The following is a 19,247-nucleotide window of genomic DNA, read 5'->3' as shown; positions in this document are numbered from 1 at the left end:
TTAACCTCCGCCGCTATCTTTTTCAAACTTCTCAATTTGTACTTCTTAATCCCTTCATTTCAGTCAACTCTACTGAAGTCTAGCGCCGCCGGGAGGTGCACGGAAAGGGCGCCCGGGCCTCTGTCTGGTGCGCGGTGCGCGCGTCCCGCGGAACCAGGCGCACGAGGGCCTGCGCGGCTGGGACGGGTGCTGGGCGGCCGCCGAGCTCCAGGCACCGCCATCGCCGCGTTCCGGACGTCGCCGCCGCGGCGTCCCCCCAATTTATACTTCTTAATCCCTTGAATTCAGTCAACTCTACTGAAGTCTAGCGCCGCCGGGAGGTGCACGGAGAGGGCGCCCGGGCCTCCGTCGGGTGTGCGGGGCGCGCGGCCCGCGGCACCAGGCGCGCGGGGGCTGCGCGGCTGGGACGGGCGCTGGGCGGCCGCCGAGCTCCAGGCACCGCCATCGCCGCGTCCCCCCAATTTATACTTCTTAATCCCTTGAATTCAGTCAACTCTACTGAAGTCTAGCGCCGCCGGGAGGTGCACGGAGAGGGCGCCCGGGCCTCCGTCCGGTGTGCGGGGCGCGCAGCCCGTGGCACCAGCGCGCGCGGGGGCTGCGCGGCGGGGACGGGTGCTGGGAGGCCGCCGGGTTCCGGGCGCCGCCGCTGCGGTGGCGTCCCCAGCGTCCCGGGCCGGGCGGCCTGCGGGGGGCGGCGGAGCTGCGAAAGTGAGTGAGTTTCCCAGGGTTTCGCCCGGAATGGGGTTCAGTGCAATCGGAGCCGGTGCTCAGCACACTCCGGAGCCTCCATCTCCTTCCTGCCAGTGAACTCCGGCCAGGTCATCAGCCGCCCCCTCCTCTCCGGTTCCATCCTCCCCGCAGGCGCGTGTGCTCGTGTCTCCGCCCGTTTCTCCATACCTCAGGCTTCCACGGCTTCCCCGACTGTCCCCGTGGCCTTCTCCTTCCCCCCAGCTGTGGGCATTTCAGTCCACCAACTTTCCTGTGGTTCTGGACGATGTCCGTTCTGACCTCTAGTTGTATTTTTGAAATTGTTGTGCCCGGCTGCAGGTTAGGTGTTTAACCTATGCCGCCATCTTGGTTTCTCTCCAGTATATTAGTTTTTGTTGTTGCTATGGTAAATGGAATTGTTTAGTTTCTCTTTCTGAGAGTTCATTATTGGTGTATAAAAATGCCAGCGATTTCTAGGTGTTAATTTTGAATCCTTCTACATTGCCAAAATTTCATTTATTAAATCTAATAGTTTTTTTGGTGGAGTCTTTAGGGTTTTGTGTATACAATATCATGTCATCTGTGAATAATGACAGTTTTACATCCTCCTTTCCGATTTGGATGCCTTTTATTTTTTCTTCTTGTCTGGTCACTGTGGCTAGAACTTTCAGTACTATGTTGGATAAAAGTGGTAAAAGCGGGCAACCCTGTCTTGTTCCTGTTTTTAGGAGAAATGGTTTTAGTTTTTGCCCATTGAGTATGATGCTGGTTGTGCTACATCTGATAAAGGGTTAACATCCAAAATATATGAAGTACTCATACAACTCAACAAAAGGAAGACAAACAACCTAATCAAAAAATGGGCAGAAGACATAGACACTTCTCCAAAGAGGACATACAAAAGGCCAAGAGACATATGAAAAAAATGCTCAAATCATCAGAGAGTGGCAAATTAAAATGACAATGAGATACCACCTCACACCTGCCAGAATGGATACCATCAATAAATCAACAAACAAGTGCTGGTGAGGATGTGAATAAAAGGAACCCTACTATACTGCTGGTTGCAGACTGCTACAGCCATTATGGAAAACAGTGTGAAGTTTCCTTAAAAAATTAAAAATGAAACTGCCATTTGATCCAGTGATCCAACTTCTAAGAATATATCCTAAGAAGCCTGAAGCAACCAATCAGAAAGAATATATATGAACCCCTATGTCTATAGCAGCGTTATTTACAATAGCTAAGTTCTGGAAACAGCCCAAGTGCCCATCAGTATAAGAGTGGATAAAAAAACAACTGTGGTACATTTACACAATGGAATATTACACTACTATAAAAAAGAGAGAGAGAGAGAGAGAAGGATCTTTTACCCTTAGAGACAGCCTGAAGGGATGGAGAGTATCATGCTAAGTGAAATAAGTCACTCAGAGAAAGACAAGTGTCACGTGATCTCATGTGTATGTGGAATCCAATGAACAAATAAACTGACAAACAAAATAGATCTAGAGTCATGGAAGTGTGCAATAGACTGAGGATCCTCAGAGGGAATGGGGAGGGGGAGGGAAGAGATCAACCAAAGACCTTATATGCATAAATGAATAACCCATGGACACAGATAATAGTGGGATGAAGGCCTGGGGGGGGGAAGGAAGTGGGAAGGAGGAGAGTCAATGGGGGGGAAAAGGAGGACATCTGTAATATTTTCAACAAGAAAGATAAATTTAAAAAATGTCTATATAAAAGTAAAGCATCATGTCATTGACAGAAAACATTTCTGTGGACGCCTATTCTCTGAAGTCCCGAGAGAAGGGAGGAGAGTTCCTGATGGCAGAAGTTCCTCATTAACTATAAAAATGAGGGTTTTAATGATAATCCCACAAAATTTAATTGGACGACAATTCATTTGAAACAATGCCTTTCTCCCTAAATTTCCATGATCCAAGTCATCCTAAGATTATTTCCTCCGGACACAATTATGTAATTGGGTAAGAATGAAAGACTGTGAAACCGTAGCCCACACCATTCACTGAAAATACCTGGCTTGTATGTACCATTCCGTTCTCAGGCCAGATGTGTGAAAAAGCAGGAGGTCACAATATAATAGAATAACAATGATCTACATGGAGAGGTCTAAGTGCTCTGCATTTCCTAACAACCTCATGATGTGGTACGAGTCTTGTCCTCCTGTTCCAGACGAGGAAACTGACCCACAGAGAAGTTAACCACACAGGTCACTCAGCTATTTCTCCCAAAGCAAGCAAGGCTCCACACTGCCTGGAGAAGGGATGGGGGTGGGGCGCACGATGTTCAAGTCCACAGGGTCAGGGAAGCATTAGAGAAACTGCTTAAAGACAAAGACAGCGGCAATTGCATTATAAAATATTAGTTCCTGAATTCGTAGCCTTGACATTTCACTTTTCTACAATGAACCCGAAAACCCTCGTGAATCTACATCAATATGCTCCTGTGCTGAAAACATACAAGACCCTCAACTGCTATGGAAGAGACAGTCAGGCGTGGTCTGTACGCCACTCGCGCTCACCTGCATTCGATGATCCAGTGCCGGATCTGGTCTCGGAGGTTCTCCTTGATGTCTGCACCTTCTATTAATTGCAGGTGGTCCTTGATGGTGTCCATGGCTTTCTTGTAGTCCTCTTCATGCTTTATCTGCAGCTCATCCCGCTGGCGGGTCACCTTTTCAGCCTGGATTATTGTAGTGCTGACTTCATTAAACAGAGGAGGTGGATTCTGAAAACGCAAGCAGAAAGGTTTGAGATCCTAAAGGTTACAAAGCTGGTGGAAAATATTAGACACTGGGGAATTATCCCAATACCTTCAATGGTGTCTTACCAAAGGCCCATAGAAATACATGCAGAACACAAGAATCAGATTTGGCGGGAACATTTGTCAATGTGATTCACTGCCCCGGGGAGGAAAGATGGTGCTCACTCCACACCATTAAACAGAATCCAATGGGAGATGTAAGTTAGCTTGAAAAAAATGCACATTCAGTAAACCTTAAAAAAAAAAAATCACCCAAACTACAGAAAGTAAACTTTTTCTGAATCTTCTTGGTTAGTGGGAGAACAAAGACTGTAGAATAAGAAAGTATTTGGAGCAAGCCAAAAACTGAAGAGAGTGTGAGTGCTGTGATTTCAAGAAAATCCAACATCAGCCCTGAAAACTCTGTTCCATTGTTAGAGACCCCCAAAAAAGGAAATTATCTGCTGACCCAAACATTCACTGTGATGTTATATCTTATTGTCAGAATGTTCTTCCCCAAAGTCTGCAGATCAGCAAGTCAACAAATGCCTGGCTACTGAGCACCAACCAAGTGCTCAGCCCTGGTCCAGCATCCTGAAGGGTGTGGTCAGAGAAAATATAGAACAATGTTGAGAGTCCCAGTGATGGCGAACCTATGACACGCGTGTCAGCACTGACATGCGTAGCCATTTCTGATTACACGCGGCCGCATGCCAAGGATGAAACATTTGCTGCTCCTGAGGATGAAACATTTGTGACTAGAGTCTTGGAGTTAGTTTTTTCCTCAAAGTGACACACTACCCGAGTTATGCTCAGTTTTTTGGTGAAGTTTGACACCAAGCTCCAAAGGTTGCCCATTACTGGTTGAGACTTAACGCCTATTCTTTAAAATCCCTAGAGAAATACAGTTGGCGGAATAAGAGTGATGCATGACATAGGCTAGAACAATGGCCAATAACCTATGGAAGTGATATGTAGTGGGTTTGGGTGGAAAGAGCTAAAAGGGACTTGGAAAAGGAAAGCATGCATGGAGCTCCTGGTGCCAGGAATCACACCTTGGAGAGCTGGGACATGGTTATCATTTACAGGTAGAGATCCTGAGCCCCAAGGAGTTCAGAGATTCAGCTCAGGTCACTTAGCAAATGAAGGGCCAATTCAGGGGTGAGCTGGAGCCAGCCCATAAGGGGTCATGAGATCTAATTGATGCATTTTCAGGAATTTTGCAAACTAGCTGTTAAATCGCCATTTTTGAACACTACATTTTATAAACTTATAATTAAATCAGTTATATTAAAAATGAAAGTCATCAATACTAAAAATCTCATCACTTCTTAGCTGTTTTCACTGGATTTTACTATCATCTATGCGCTTGACATTATGCATGTTCATCGTTTCTCTATGTTGAAAGTGCCATATGGAGGTGGGTGACTGTGTGTACCTTCCCAACTGTGTTCACTCAGGTAGGAGCCTGAAGCTGGCTACAGAAATTAGCAAATGCTGTAAGTCAGGGCTTCGGATATTGTTCTGATTGAATTGTCTAGACTTAAGTGCTAGGAAAATAACAACGCAGATAAAGATAAAAATGTGCCGTGTCTGTATCAGCTACATTGTGACTAGCACAAGAAGTTGAGGAAATAGTCTTCCAGCCCCCAAAACTGTAATCTGATTCAGCAAAGGAGTGTCCAACTTTTAAAAATGATGGCTGAGTGCAGCTGCAGCGTCCTTTGGTTGTCTCACTTTCATCTTATTAAGGCACAGGAAGATTACAATCTATGTCCATATCAGAACTACACTCACTTATCAGATGCAACCCCTTATCATCCAGACAACAGACAGAAGAGCTCAGTGACAATCAAGGAAAGTGTTCTGTGAGCATCAATGGCCAGGTGAAATTTGCAACCAAGAGGAGCATACATTTTATTATTAGTAGTAAATTGTATGTACACAACCTTATATCAATGAAATGATATATGCATACATTTCTCCCAGAGAGCCTCGGTTAAGCGTTACCAGTGCAGCACCGGGTACATCCAAGACAAGAACCCTGTTGTTCCTGAAGGTTCTCCCACCATTCATCAGTCATCTGTGTCCTACCCACTTGCCCACCTTCTGTGAGCTTTCCTTCCCAAAGAGGCTATAGGGTATGGGACGGTCAAAGAGCCTGCAGAATCCAGGGCAAAGCTAAGCTCAAAAGATTTCCGTTGAGTCAGAGCATAAAAGGAACCTCTCTTCCTGGAAAAGAGAACAGCATAAGACAAGGCACTGAAGCGGAAGGGAACATGGCTGTGGGTCACAATGAGATGAGCTGGAATGGGGCACAGGAATTAGCAATTCTAATCATCCATCATACCCATCACTGGCTCTTAACAATGTCTGAGCCTCAGAGACTTCTGTCGGTCTGGCAAAGCCTAGGGATGTCTTTCCGAATAATGTTTTCAAATGAATAAAAAGAAAATAAACAGATTTATAGAGGAAACCAATTACACTGACACGCAGCTCTATCCGGTAATGATTAGACTGGGGTCCTGGGTCACTGAGAGGAAGACCACAGAGGTAAAGTGCCATTTTTATCATGTCGTATCAAGAGGGCCGACTATCAACCTGCTCACCTCCATCACCTGGCTTACGTGGTATCTTCCAGGTTTCCTGTTCTAAGACCACTGCCCCCTCCCCCGACCCCTCCATACTGTCCTCTGGTAGGAAGTCACTGTGCATAGCCCTGCTTAAGGAGTGGGAGTTACATTCCACTTCCTTGAGGGTGGAGAACCTGAAATTATTTGAAAATTTTCTGCATAATAGATTGGTCTCTTTTCCTACATTTATTAAACGATTCAATAATTTATTTATATCAATATGGACTCGTGGATATTTCACTTATACTTTGGGTTATAATACCAATATCATTTTATTATTTTGTTGTTTAGATTGTCCCAGTTGAAAGGTTGTAATGGAGACTATATGTCCTGCAAAGCCTAAAATGATGAGGAACAGGGAGGAGGAGGAGGAGGAGGAGGAAGACAAGGAGGAGAAATTTATAAAAGGGATCAAAGCAGCAGAGCGGGACCACTTCCTGAGCTTCTCCTGTGCTTGCTCCCTCTACAGAAACAATCTCGTAGTCCTTGCCACAGTCCTGCCGGGCAGGTCCTATTATCACACGAGGACATGGAACCAGAAAGTCGAGTTAGCGTTCCCAAATGCACACAGCTGGCACATGACAGAGGCAGGGAATAAGGCCTCGTTTATGTGATCCAAAGCCATGCTCTGGGATTTTGGGGCAGAATGTCAGGATTTAAGTCTGGGCTGTGCCACTTGCTACCTGTGTGATTTCATACAAGGCCCCAATGCTCTGAAGGCTCCATCTCGCCCTCTTTAGGATGGGGCAGCATTAGGCTGTGACGACTGAATGGGACCCTCTCTGGAAAGCCCTGTCTGGAGTCTGGCATGGGTGGGAGTGCTTGGTGCAGGTTCACTGTGGGGTCAGTGTGGGGGTCAGTGTGATTGCTGTCATTGCACCGGCAGCACCAACATTGAGTGCATGGAACCCAGGGAAGCTAGGAAGCTCCCTTGTAGAGAAATTTCCAGGATAAGAGAAAAATATTAAAGTCCATTTTGAAAGCTGTGAAACTAGCATATGACAAAATTGAAGGTCTTGTTTCCATGGATAAAACTATAAATTTAAATCAATTACTGGGGGGAAATGGTCATCTTAAAGACTCAATTCATGTCATATACTAAAATAAATTCCAATTGAATGGAATAGTTAAGTGTAACAAGTACACACACACACACACACACACACACACACACACACTTCACAACCTCCAAGAAATACCTATGAACCCCTGGGAGTGATTTCTCAACTTGAAACCACAATCCAGATGTTGTTGGAATTCAGCGTCCACTTAATGACACAAAATCAAGTTAGAAAGATGAAAAGAAAATCACACATATAAGAGTTTATAAAAACATGCATCAGGAAGTCTAAGGAAATAAGCCAATTGTCTACGTTTAGTATAATAAGAATGTGTGACTGTTATGACAGGAAAAAACTGCTAAAACTAATTTAAATCTGAAACTAGAATGAAAATTATTGAGTCATTTTGAACAACAATCTTAAAAACAAGCTAAATTGCCTCACTGTACAGGTGCTCAAAGGCAGGACTTTATATGATACATTTTATGTCAATTTAAAGAGATAGGAATTCCCTTTACTTAATCATATAAAGAAGTAGCCAATTCTTACACCTCCCAGGTAACATTTCCCATTCCTAGTACCTACATCTTATAATTCTTCTACAGATTTTTCTCTCGTCTCTCCAAGGACTGTTGTAGAACCCATTGTCTTCGTGACTATGTTAACATGGATCCCTGCTACCAAGGACCCAACTTCCTCCGTCTGTGATGAATGTGTAAAATTGAAGTCTTGCATTAATGTTACGATTCTCAATCAACGAATCACACGAATGGCTTCCCCCTCCCCCCATATCATCCTTCTTATGGTGATTTATGGCAAATTTCTTTCACAGACGTACATATACAAACTGGAGTTTAAACTGGGCCTTTTCCCGGTTTATCCCTTAAAAATGAAGAAATGAGTCGTGACTCTGATGCGTGTCCTGTCAATAGCTCTCCATGTACAGCTTGGTGGACTTCCTCCCGCTCCATGACCTCTGAGCGGAACAGGGAAATCTCCCAGCTCCCATGGGACTGCACTCTGTCCCCGCGTTCGTTCACCGGAGTCCTTTACTCATGGTCACATCCACCTCTGGGGTGGAAATGGGGACTTGGCCATCCCATTGGACAGACGAGGACACGGAGGTTCAGAATTAAGTGAGTTTCCGAGTCATTCTGCGTTAATGAAGAAGCCATGGGGTTTCCGACTCCTTCGCGAGGAGTTCCTCCTGCTACACCACGCAGTGCTGCTCACCTGTGTGTCCAGGTGTGTTTCTCCCTATAGACGTCCTCCGACAAACATACACTTGGGGTTGTGGGCGCCTCTTTCTCTAGTTGCTTCTGAATGTAAAGGTTGCCGTCTCTTTGGGTCCCACGTTAATGAGCAGCTTTTCCTTGAGGCTAAAACATCTTTTCCTCCTCAGCAACCCCGGTCATACGGAATTCAAATTCGAGAACTCATCGTTGCATCAACAGCAACTCATTTAAAAATAAATTACGAATATTAAGGGGAAATAGGAAGCAAGATAACATACGATGTATTGAAATACATTAGCGGTAGAATTACGCGTCTTAATGAAGGCTTCCCATGTGAATAAACCATTATATTTACAAGCTTTCCACAGTTAATGACCTGGAACCGGATAACGCAACCTACGTTGATGGCGAGGTCCTCCGTCAGCAGAAACATGCATATTAATAATTGATGCTGCTGTAAAAACAGGACATCGGGGGACGCTCCCTGGGTTTGTGGGGAAATAGGACTCCATGGTCCATTAACTTGAAATGCTTAGCTAATGTTTCATGGGCTTTGTCTTAAAAAATCCGTGTTCAAATTAGTAAGAGAAAATGGACATTTGTCCGAATGAAAATCTGTTCAATGTATCAGTCGCAAATGCACTTGCAAATAGATGACTGGATGAGGGCAACCTTCTGGAGAGGCCCACGGCGTTGGGGTTCGCTTCTTCATGGTGCTCTGTTGTCCCTGAAGGCGAAGCCAGAGCAGTGAGGGGAAGGGGGCATCTCGTGAAGCAAATGACCGTCTGGTGGGGTCTCACGCTGTGGCCAACCCAGAGATGAACCCGCCCGCCGCCTCCTGGGAACAGCGGGCAAGCGGGCAGCGCTGCTCGTTGGGAAGCTCTCGGGCCCAGCTCCTCGGGCCATGGGGCGCCCCGCCCCCGTCTGACTTTGCCGGTGGGAGGACTGCCTCATGCTGTGGAGGGAATGGCGCTGCGGTTGCTGCTCCGTTTCCTTAGTTTACGGAAATAAGCCATTTTGTTTTATCATCCCATTTTAGAGCAATGTGTCTATTTATAGACCTGTGTTTATACCAACGCGCCTCCTCATGACAACGAAGCCAGCAGGCGTGGAGACAGGACTGCAGGGAGACCCAGGGCCCGTGGTTTCCTTTGCCCTCTGCGCCAAGTCCGGTTATGTTATGTCTTTAAGTGAAGATGCCCCAATCTGAGTGGGTGCCAAACTATTAAAGGTTAAAATTTTTCTAGTCCATTTAGATTTCTAAAACTGTCTTAGTAGTTTTAAAATATGCGTAATTAGGAGCTGTGCTAGAACAGAGCTTGATTGAGCTTATAATTGGTTAGTGGAGGAAGCTTAATCTGTTTCTTGTGTCCTGCTTTCTTTAAAAATGTTTTCGATAAACACTTTAATGGCACTTTCAGGTTGCAAAGCACTGTTTTAAGTGGCTGACCAATATTAACTATTTTCTTTATTTTAATAGCCTTTTGTGTAGGTACCATTATTATTTTCATTTTAAACCTGAAGAAACTGAAGCACAGAGAAGTCAAGGAACTTACCCAGGGTCACACAGCAAGGAAGTGGTAGACTGGGGCTTTGACTCAAGGCATCTATTTCTAGAATCTCTGTTCTTAGCCTCTATGCTTTGCTGTGCTTCTCCACTGACAGGTTTCTTACAGATTAAAACATTTTGTTTGAAAATATTTTTTATGGATACTATAAATCAGACCTTTTAAAAAACGTGCATTTGTAATTTCAGTAGCTATTGCTGATCTGCCTCGTAAAGAGGTTGACATGTCCCTCTCTCCCCGACAGTTTGATGGAGCCTGTGTTTCCAGACCTTGCCAACATTGTGGCATTAACCTTTCTGATCTTGGTTAACTGCAATAGGTAAAAACAGCAATTAAAAAATAGATTTAGTTTTTATTTTTTAAAAATTGACTTTTAGAGAGAGAGGGGAAGGAAGAGGGAGAGGGAGAAACATAGATGTGAGAGTGAAACACTGATCGGCTGCTTCCTGCATGCACCCTACTGGAGATCAAGCCGGAAACCTGGGCATGTGTTATGACCTGGAATTGAACCAGCAACCCTTCAGTGCATGGGACAACACCCAACCAACTAAACCACACCGGCCAGGGCAAAATGGCAATTTTTAAATAAGCCTTTTGAACCATGAGTGATATGAGCATCTAAACCCATGATTCTAAGCCCCTGGAAGAAAAACATCAGCCTGCACTTACCCAGTGCTCACTGTGTACAACATGCAGGACTGTTTTGAATGCTTTCCAGAGGGCAGTGTCTTTAGTACACAGCACACACCTATGAGCAGGTGCCAGGACCATTTCCCATTTGTATATGCGGAAGTCTCGGCACCGAGAAGCCAGGTCACCACCCAAGTCCACACGGCTGGTCAGTGGTGGGGCCAGAATGTGAGCCCAGGCGGGCCGGCTCCGGAGTTCTCGGCCTCAACCACTCTGCATGCTCCTTGAAAGGACTCTGCTGGGCCTAAGTGGAGATGGATCAGGGCAGCGGTCAACAAACTGCGGCTCTTGAGCCACATATGGCTCGCGAGCCACGGTTTGCCGCTCTGTTGACTAATAAATTTGCCGACTACTGCCTTAGGGAAAAACACTTAAAAAAACATTTTAATAATGTACTAATGTCTTTAACCTGAAGTCAAAACTTCTGGGTAAGGGTAATGCCTTACGCAGTGGTCGGCAAACTCATTAGTCAACAGAGCCACAGTTTGCCGACCACTGGATTAGGGCAAACATCCTGCTTGAGGATGTGCCTGTAGGAATCCTGGGATCAGGAGGCAAGAGGGAGAGAATACCTTCATCACTGAATTGCTGATGACCTGAGACCCGGGCAAGAGGAGAGCAGAGGAATAATAATAAAAACAACTTAACGTCAGACTAAAGGTTTCCACGTCACTAGATTGTAAAATCCCATTTAACAGAGAAAACAAAACAGTGGCTTTTCCTTTTTTAAAACCTCCTGAGGTGGGCTTTTGAGTTCCCAAGATGACTCAGGGTCCCCCTGACCCTCTGATCGCCTGGCTCCGCCTGTTGGAGACCCGCACACCTGCACCGGGATCACCGCCAGCCTGGTCTGCGGACCGTTCCCGGGCAGCACACACAGGGCACGGAGGGTGTGTGTGTGTGTGTGTGTGTGTGTGTGTGTGTGTGGCGGCACCTGCTGCCTTAGGGACCCTGGGCACCTCCCTGGCAGCCAGATGTGCAGCTGTGCCCTAGACTTGGGCCTGCGCCCCTCCAGCTCCACTGCAAATGCCTGAATCACAAAGGCCGAGGTATTTCCTATTTTGAAGCCAGTGGCCTGCGTATTTGATGCAACGACTTGTTTTGAAGTGTTTCGTGTTCTGTAACACGGAAAAGTTCTCACACTTCTTGGTACTTTGCACTGTAGACACCATTCCGTTACCATGACGACACACTGATGTTCCGCGATGACCAACAGCAGCCGCCACGCCTGGAAGGGTGTCATTGCCATCCCCCCTGAAGCCCCACCAGCTCTTCTGTCCTGCTCTTCCAGGAGACGGGACAGAGGCTCACAGGGAGGGCAGGGGTGTCACTCAAAGCCCCCAGCTGGCCACCTGATGCCTGCTTCCTTGTCAACACGGTGGAGCAAACCCTTCAACACCTGTGGTGGAGACGGACACTCATTTCTAAGATGCTGGCTCCCCGCCAGGACATTTAGGGAATGGCTCTTTTGCATTTAAGACATAAAAAAAAAAAATCTAAAACAAAGCAAAACAAAATCCCATAGATCATGGCATACCCGTTCATCAAGAATAAATTTCTTTCTAGAAACCATCAAATGTCATTTGGAACCAACTATCCTATATAATAAAAGCCTAATAGGCTAAGTGTCTGACTGTTCATTCGACCATTTGACTAGTCACTATGATGCACACTGACCACCAGGGGGCAGATGCTCTGACCGGTGAGTTAGCTTGCTGCTGGGGTCTGGCAGATCGGACCCCAGTGGTCCCTCCCTGGCCCCGATCGTGCACTGGTGGGGTCCCTCGGCCTGGCCTGCGTCCTCTCACAATCCAGGACACCTCAGGGGATGTCCATAGGCCAGGCTGAGGGACCCCACTGGTGCACGAATCTGTGCACTGGACCTCTAGTAATACATAATGCACATGGCCAGGCTGGACGCCATGGCTTCTGGTTGATATTAACGTGCAACCATGAAAGCGTTTCATTTTGATTCCTGGCTCATTTCAGCTTTGACAGCCCTTTCCAAAGATGAGCCCACGGGTGCTGAGGGCTGGGGAAGCACTGGGTGTTGCACCTGCCTTTCCAAAGGAAGCCTTGGAGGGAGCGCGCCGGGGTGCCCCAGCACCTACTTGGGGTGATTTTTTCATAAGAAATAAGTCTAATTCATTGACCTAAAAACAACCTAGCATCCAGCTTGTTTTGCGTTAGGATCTGAAAGTGAGCAGGCCTTGACGGTGCTTTGAGGGTCCCATGGATGCATTTCAAGTGACAGTTCTTTCTCTTTACTCCGCGCCTCCCCCCCCCCCCCAGTGTTCATTATAATGCAAACACTGATCGCTTCAGGCTAACACAGAATATATGATGGTCATGACTGTAGGGCCAATTATTTCAAAGGGATCCACAGAATGAAATGTATGACATTCATTAAGTTTCCCTCTACCTGATCCACCCCATTGCCTCTGCCAATTAAAATAACTGCACATGAGTTTTTAGAGTGCTATTTATTTTCCTTTGTAGATTTTAGAATATAAATATTTAAAATGGCAATATAAAAAAAATTATATGACAGCGGTAAGAAAAGCATTTGGCCGGGAGTGGGAGGATGGCAGAGTGGTGTTTCTTGCTCTAATTCTGGTTTCAGTTACTAAATAGTCACCCCTGGAAACAGGCCAGCTTCCCTGACAGACGCAAATACAGTTTTGATCAGATAAGTCACTGGTTTCCGCACTGGCGTAATATAACAAAATGAAATAAGGGAAAAATGAAATTTTAAAACAAGCAGACAATATCTTAATTAGTGATAGAGTGGAAAATACACTCAATTGGAAACATTTCTTCAATTTGGGGTAATGGATTTTTATGGTTATCAGCTAGTGAGCAGAAGATACTATTCTTAATAAATTGAATCCATATATTTCACAATGGTGTAAAATTTCAATGAGCATACACACACACACACACACACACACACAGAGAGAGAGAGAGAGAGAGAGATAGAGAGAGAGAGAGAGAGAAGTCACCTTTAATAGAAAACAGATGAGTTACTCTCTTTATATTGTCCAAACTCTGCACTGCTGAAAAATTAATAGGCATTTTTATTTGAGCTAAGCAGATACAAATGACAAAGTAAAACAGAAAAATCATAATAAGAGACACGTAATTCTATCTTTATGTGGGATCAATATAAGATATTTAGGCTTCAAGATGGAAAAAATACTGTTTGACCATTCCCTAAGTTTCTGGTGCATGAACACAGTAGATGGTCAGCAAATGCAGGCTGGGTTAAATTAAATGGAAATTGTTGAATTAAAACTGCTGCTAACACAAAATTTCATGTTCAGCTTAGATTATCTGAGATTAAATCTTCGACTGTGAGTTTAATTTTTAAAGTAGAAATTGGAAGTATCTATTGTTTTTATTATGACGTCTCATATCTGTGTGTCTGTTAAGGATGGTGTAGAGGAATGTCGGCTCATTCCCTATCTACCTACCCACATACACCACACAATTTGGAGAGCTTAGGAAAAAAAGTTGATAATATTCCATGGCCATTTACTTTTATTTTTAAATGTGTACTTTTTTTCCAGTTAATGAAGCAAAATTCAAACGCTTTGGAAAATACAGACAATTATGGACTAAAAAATCTTCCAAAGTCCCCACATTAAAAAATGAGCAGCCCCAGCCAGTTGCTCAGTGGTTAGAGCTTCAGCCCGTGTGAACCCAAGAGTCGCCAGTTGGATTCCTGTCAAGGGCACACACCTCGGTTGCAGGCTTGATCCTTGGCCCGGTCCCGGTGCGTGCGTGTGGGAGGCAACCAACCGATGTGTCTACCTCACATCAATGTTTCTCTCTGTCTCTCCCCCTTCCTTACACTCTCTCTAAAAATCAATGGAAAAACTATCCTGGGGTGAGGATTAATGAAAAACAAACCCCCCAAAAATGAGTATTATCTGAACTTGGTATATTTTCTTTCTCTGCATGTGTGTGGATGTGCGTATATATTTAGATGAAATCGTATTGTTGTGTATAATTCTAAATCCTGTATTTTCACTTTGAGCATTGGGTCACCAAAAATTAGTTGTAAACATGCTTCCGATGGTGGCATGGTGCTACATGAATGTAGGTCCACTGCAATTCATTTAACTACATCCCTGCTCTGAACACCAGAATTGTTCAGTTCCAACTCTCATTATTAAAAAGAACACTAGGAAACTTCTATGCACATAAATCTCCATTTCTGATGATTTCCTTAAGACAGAAATAGAACTGGGGGTGAAGGATGTAAATATGTCAATGGTCTGGCACAGCCAGCTAACTGTCGTTCAGAAAGGCCGAGTGGACCTAACACATCGGGTATGCGGGTGAGCACCGCCTCACATTCCTGCCAACAATTATAACCTGAAACACAGACACACCTTGCCCTCCTCAGAGGCCTTTGTTGGGGATGCCGACCAAGGAGGAAACGCCCCAGCATGGACAGAGGCTCTAAGACAGTCCAATGATCCCCACCTCCTGGTGCTCACACCCTCCTGCCCTCCCCTCTGCCTGCGTGTGGGTGACCTTTGACCTGCTTCTAACCCACTGAATGGGGCAAAGGTGAGGTGTGCCACGTCTGTTATGTTTGCAGGAGATGTAGCATCTCTCCCTTGCTGGCTTTGGAGAACAGGTTCTCACATGGAGGGGCCCCATGGCACTGAGCCGGGGCTGTGTCCGGCGAACAATGCGCTGGAAAAGGGAGGCTTCCATCCCACAGCCCACAGGGGCTGAGTCCTGCCAACAACCACACACACTGGGAAGCAGATCCTTCCCCTGTTGAGCCTCAGAGGGGATCCCAACCCGGCCAACACCTGACTGCAGCCTGGGAGACGCTGGGCAAGGCATCCAGCCAAGCACAGACTCCTGACCCATGGCAACCGAGAGAACACGCCTGTGTATGAAAGCTGCTCAGTTGGTGGTAATTTGTGACACAGCAGTAGGTAACTAATACACCCTTTCAAGTCTGCTTCAGTCATTATCCCCCAAAGGCAGCATATCAGTGCAACCTGGTCACCACAAATACTAATAAAGACGAGTGCACTGCTGACATCAGCCAGAACAGCATATGGTGAGCAGCTCAGCACCTGCGTCCACTTCCGGGGAGTCCAAAGATTTTAACAGAGCCGGGTGTGGGGACACACCCCTGCTCCCCTCCCCCTAGGCAGGCGTCTATCAAGTACAGGTGATTCCACCTTTGTCAGTCTCTGGTTGTTTATTTTCCTTTCCTCTCTCCCCTCAAGGAAGACTGGCTAAGGAACACTCAAACCATACAGGTGCTACTGTCTTTCAGAAAAGTGGACACATGTTGCGTGCGTGTGTAAGCAAACTTACCATGCCCAGGAACATCAACTCCTCTTCTCTCTCTCTTTTGGTTTTCTTATTTTGATGGAAACCTCGCCAAACCTAAAAACAAAGAAATGGTTACTTGTTTTGTATATAAAAATATAAATGGGAGCATTACCCTACTGTTTCTACCATATAAATGCACGTGCCAAAGGACAGGCTGTGCACACAAGGTTGGCCAGCAGGGGAGAGCAGTTGTGGGCGATCAGGCCAGCAGGGGAGGGCAGTTAGGGGCGACCAGGCTGGCAGGGAAGGGCAGTTGGGGGCGAACGGGCTGGCAGGGAAGGGCAGTTGGGGGCGACTGGGCCAGCAGGGGAGGGCAGTTGGGGGTGACCGGGTAGGCAAGTTGGGGGCAGTTGGGGGTGACCAGTCTAGCAGGGGAGTGGTTAGGGGGTGATCAGGCTGGCCGGCAGAAGTGGTTAGGGGCAATCAGGCAGGCAGGCAGGCGAGCGGTTGGGAGCCAGCAGTCCCGGATTGTGAGAGGGATCCCAGATTGGAGAGGGTGCAGGCTGGGCTGAGGGACCCCCCTCCCCCCGCCCCTCCGCCATGCACGAATTTCATGCACTGGGCCTCTAGTGTGGTTTATAATATAATGAAATATTATTCAGCCATAAAAAGAAAGAAAACGTGCTATTTGAGACAACATGGATGAACTTGAGGGCATTATGTTGAGTGAGATAAGTCAGACAGAGAAAAGCAAATACTGTATGATCTCGCTTACGCATAGGTTCTAAAAATACTGAACCCATGGAAACAGAGAGCAGATTTGTAGTTGCCCGGGGCTGGGATGGGGGGTATGGGTGAAGGTGGGCAAAGGTACTAACTTCCAGGTATAAGATGAGTGGAAAGTTCAGGGGATCTAATATACAGCATGGGGACTAGAGTTAATGACACTGTGTTGTACCTTTAAAAACTGCTAAAAGGGCTGCTCTTAAATGTTCTCACTATAAGGAAAAATGGCAATTGGGTGAGGTAAAGGCTGTGTGGATTAACCTTACTGTGGTCACTGTTTTACAATATATTCGTGTATCCAATGATGACATATATCTTAAAACGCGCACAATATTCTATATCAAATACATCTCAATAAAGTTGGGGGGTGGGAAGAAATGGCCTATAATTGTCCTTTGGGAGATTCCCCTATCTGGGTTTCTTCCAGAGAAACTTCTAGATTGCAGGAGCATGGGACTAGATCTAAGGGTGTTAATTCATAGTTTCAGAAGAAAATCTCTGCAGTCACGTGGGGAAACGTAACAGTAGCGTTGCATTGCACAACTCAACTGTGAACTCAAATGCTTATTGAAAACTTCTATATCTGCATAGAAACCAGACAGGAGATAGTCTCTTATCTGCCCCTCCCCTGCCCCTCGCTGCCATTCAAACACAATAAGGGGCAAGCGTCCGACCGCCCTGCTCCAGCTCACGCCCTTGTACTTCCTTTCTCTCCAGCCTACTTCTAACTTGTCACATGCCACGTTTTGCATTTTCCTATAAGCAACGTGGTCTGTATTTGAAAAACGACGGGCATAAATCTGACTGAGGGGAGCAAACCTCAAGGCCCGCTTTCTAAAAGGGCACCTCTCACGGCGCGGGTCGCTGGGACTCTGTGTGAACGGCGCGCTGCAGGGCACCAACGCCTCCGGCACTATATGTCCAAGTGTCAATGGATTTTAAAAATTCATCAAGGGTTTATATCCTCACTGAGTTTTCAGCAACATTCTTTCCAACCATTATCAATGATTTCAAAAACATGTGAAGAAAATGCCTAGACCTATTTATAATAAAATTTAAAAAACAGGACCACGCTTGGTTAATGGTTTCCCCAGGGTACGAAAATCAATCTTTCTGGAATTTCGTCTGGCTGTACTAAAGGTAAGATTTTGGAATTCTGAGTTTCGGAGCTGACCGCACCCTGGTACGCATCCCTGGCATGTCAGACACCGGATCCCTAGGGCTGAGAGCCCTCCCCATCCCGTCGCACCTTCTGGATCCGCAGTGCCGCTGCCGCCACGTCTGCCACTCTCTCGCCGAGGAGCCTGGCTTGCCTTGCTCTGAATTCTTGAAGGAAGATCTGCTTCATGAACAGTGCTCTCAGGCGACCTTGCCGTGCCCTCTCCGCAATCTGAATTAATTTCACAGCCTGTTCTAGGGAAATAGCCTTTACAGAGGATTTCTGCAAAAAAATTTGAGATCAATCAATATTTAAACATGTTAACTACAACAACTGGTCCCAGAAACATCACAGGCTTACTGCCAGCCCAACCCTGCAGAGTTGCCAAACTGCTGATAAAGAGCATGACATCCACTCACTACTAATCATCTTCCCCATGACTTATGTATATTTTGATAATATGCCATACTCGTGCCGTGGTCACACATGGAAGTATCCCTTCAGCTTTCCTCTACCATTCCAAACAAAATACTAATTAGCTCCACATTTTAGGTTGGCAGCAAATTATACTAAGAATGCCAATAAAATTGATTTAATGAAACTTGAAATGGCTATCAATGTTCATTAACTTAATAGTATAAACATGAATTAAAAACACATCTCTAGCTCGGCTGGTGTGGCTTAGGGGTTGACCAATGTCCTGTGCACCAAGAGGTCACAGGTTTGATTCCTGTCGGGACACATGCCCAGGTTGCAGGCTTGATCTCCATAGGGGGGGTGCTCAGGAGGCAGCCAATTGATGTCTCTCTCATAAATGTTTCTATTTCTCTCTCTCTCTCAAATAAATAAAAACGTATTTTAAAAAACATAATATAAACAAAAAACAAACACATCTCTGAGAATTTAAAACACAAAATACACGTGAAGTAAAACGCTGACTTTAAAATCCATTATAGAATGATCTGGTGAATATAACTAATGCTAGAATTACTGGAGGAGTGTTAACTTTACATATGAAATGTCCTCCAGTATCTACAAGTTTGCATTTCAAAACATTCAGACATGACGGGCTTGCGCAGTACAATGCTGTCTTTGGAGGCAAAGTCAGATGAGGGAATGTGATGTTTTGGAGGAAAGAGGGGTAAGAGCAAGGCTGCAGAGGCACCCAGAGGCCTGCAGTATTCAGTATGGGCTCAGGCCCTCAGCCTTCAGTTTTCCTGGGAGGGAAGAGGAGGCTGTGCACGTGGTCTGGCGTGGGCAGAGCCTCATACATGGAAGGGGCTGATGGGAGAGGCCACTGAAATAAAAAACACCCAAGCACAGGCTGAGTCCTT

General features: G+C 45.8%; 1 protein-coding gene across 2 annotated transcripts in view; it reads right to left on the bottom strand.

The window, feature by feature from the left end:
• Positions 1–19,247, bottom strand: part of IQCA1 (IQ motif containing with AAA domain 1) — a 127,193-nt gene that overhangs the window by 94,544 nt on the left and 13,402 nt on the right. For both annotated transcript variants that reach the window (XM_054723463.1, XM_008138430.3), the window contains 3 exons: positions 18,004–18,195; positions 16,011–16,082; positions 3,254–3,459 (listed from right to left, as the gene is read on the bottom strand). In XM_054723463.1, coding sequence (XP_054579438.1) covers positions 3,254–3,459; positions 16,011–16,082; positions 18,004–18,195 — 470 coding nt within the window. The remainder of the gene's footprint in view (positions 1–3,253; positions 3,460–16,010; positions 16,083–18,003; positions 18,196–19,247) is intronic.

The sequence above is a fragment of the Eptesicus fuscus genome, chromosome 11 (assembly GCF_027574615.1).
Source record: "Eptesicus fuscus isolate TK198812 chromosome 11, DD_ASM_mEF_20220401, whole genome shotgun sequence".
In the NCBI taxonomy this organism is placed as follows: Eukaryota; Metazoa; Chordata; class Mammalia; order Chiroptera; family Vespertilionidae; genus Eptesicus; species Eptesicus fuscus.
This window is presented reverse-complemented; position numbering and strand designations above follow the sequence as displayed.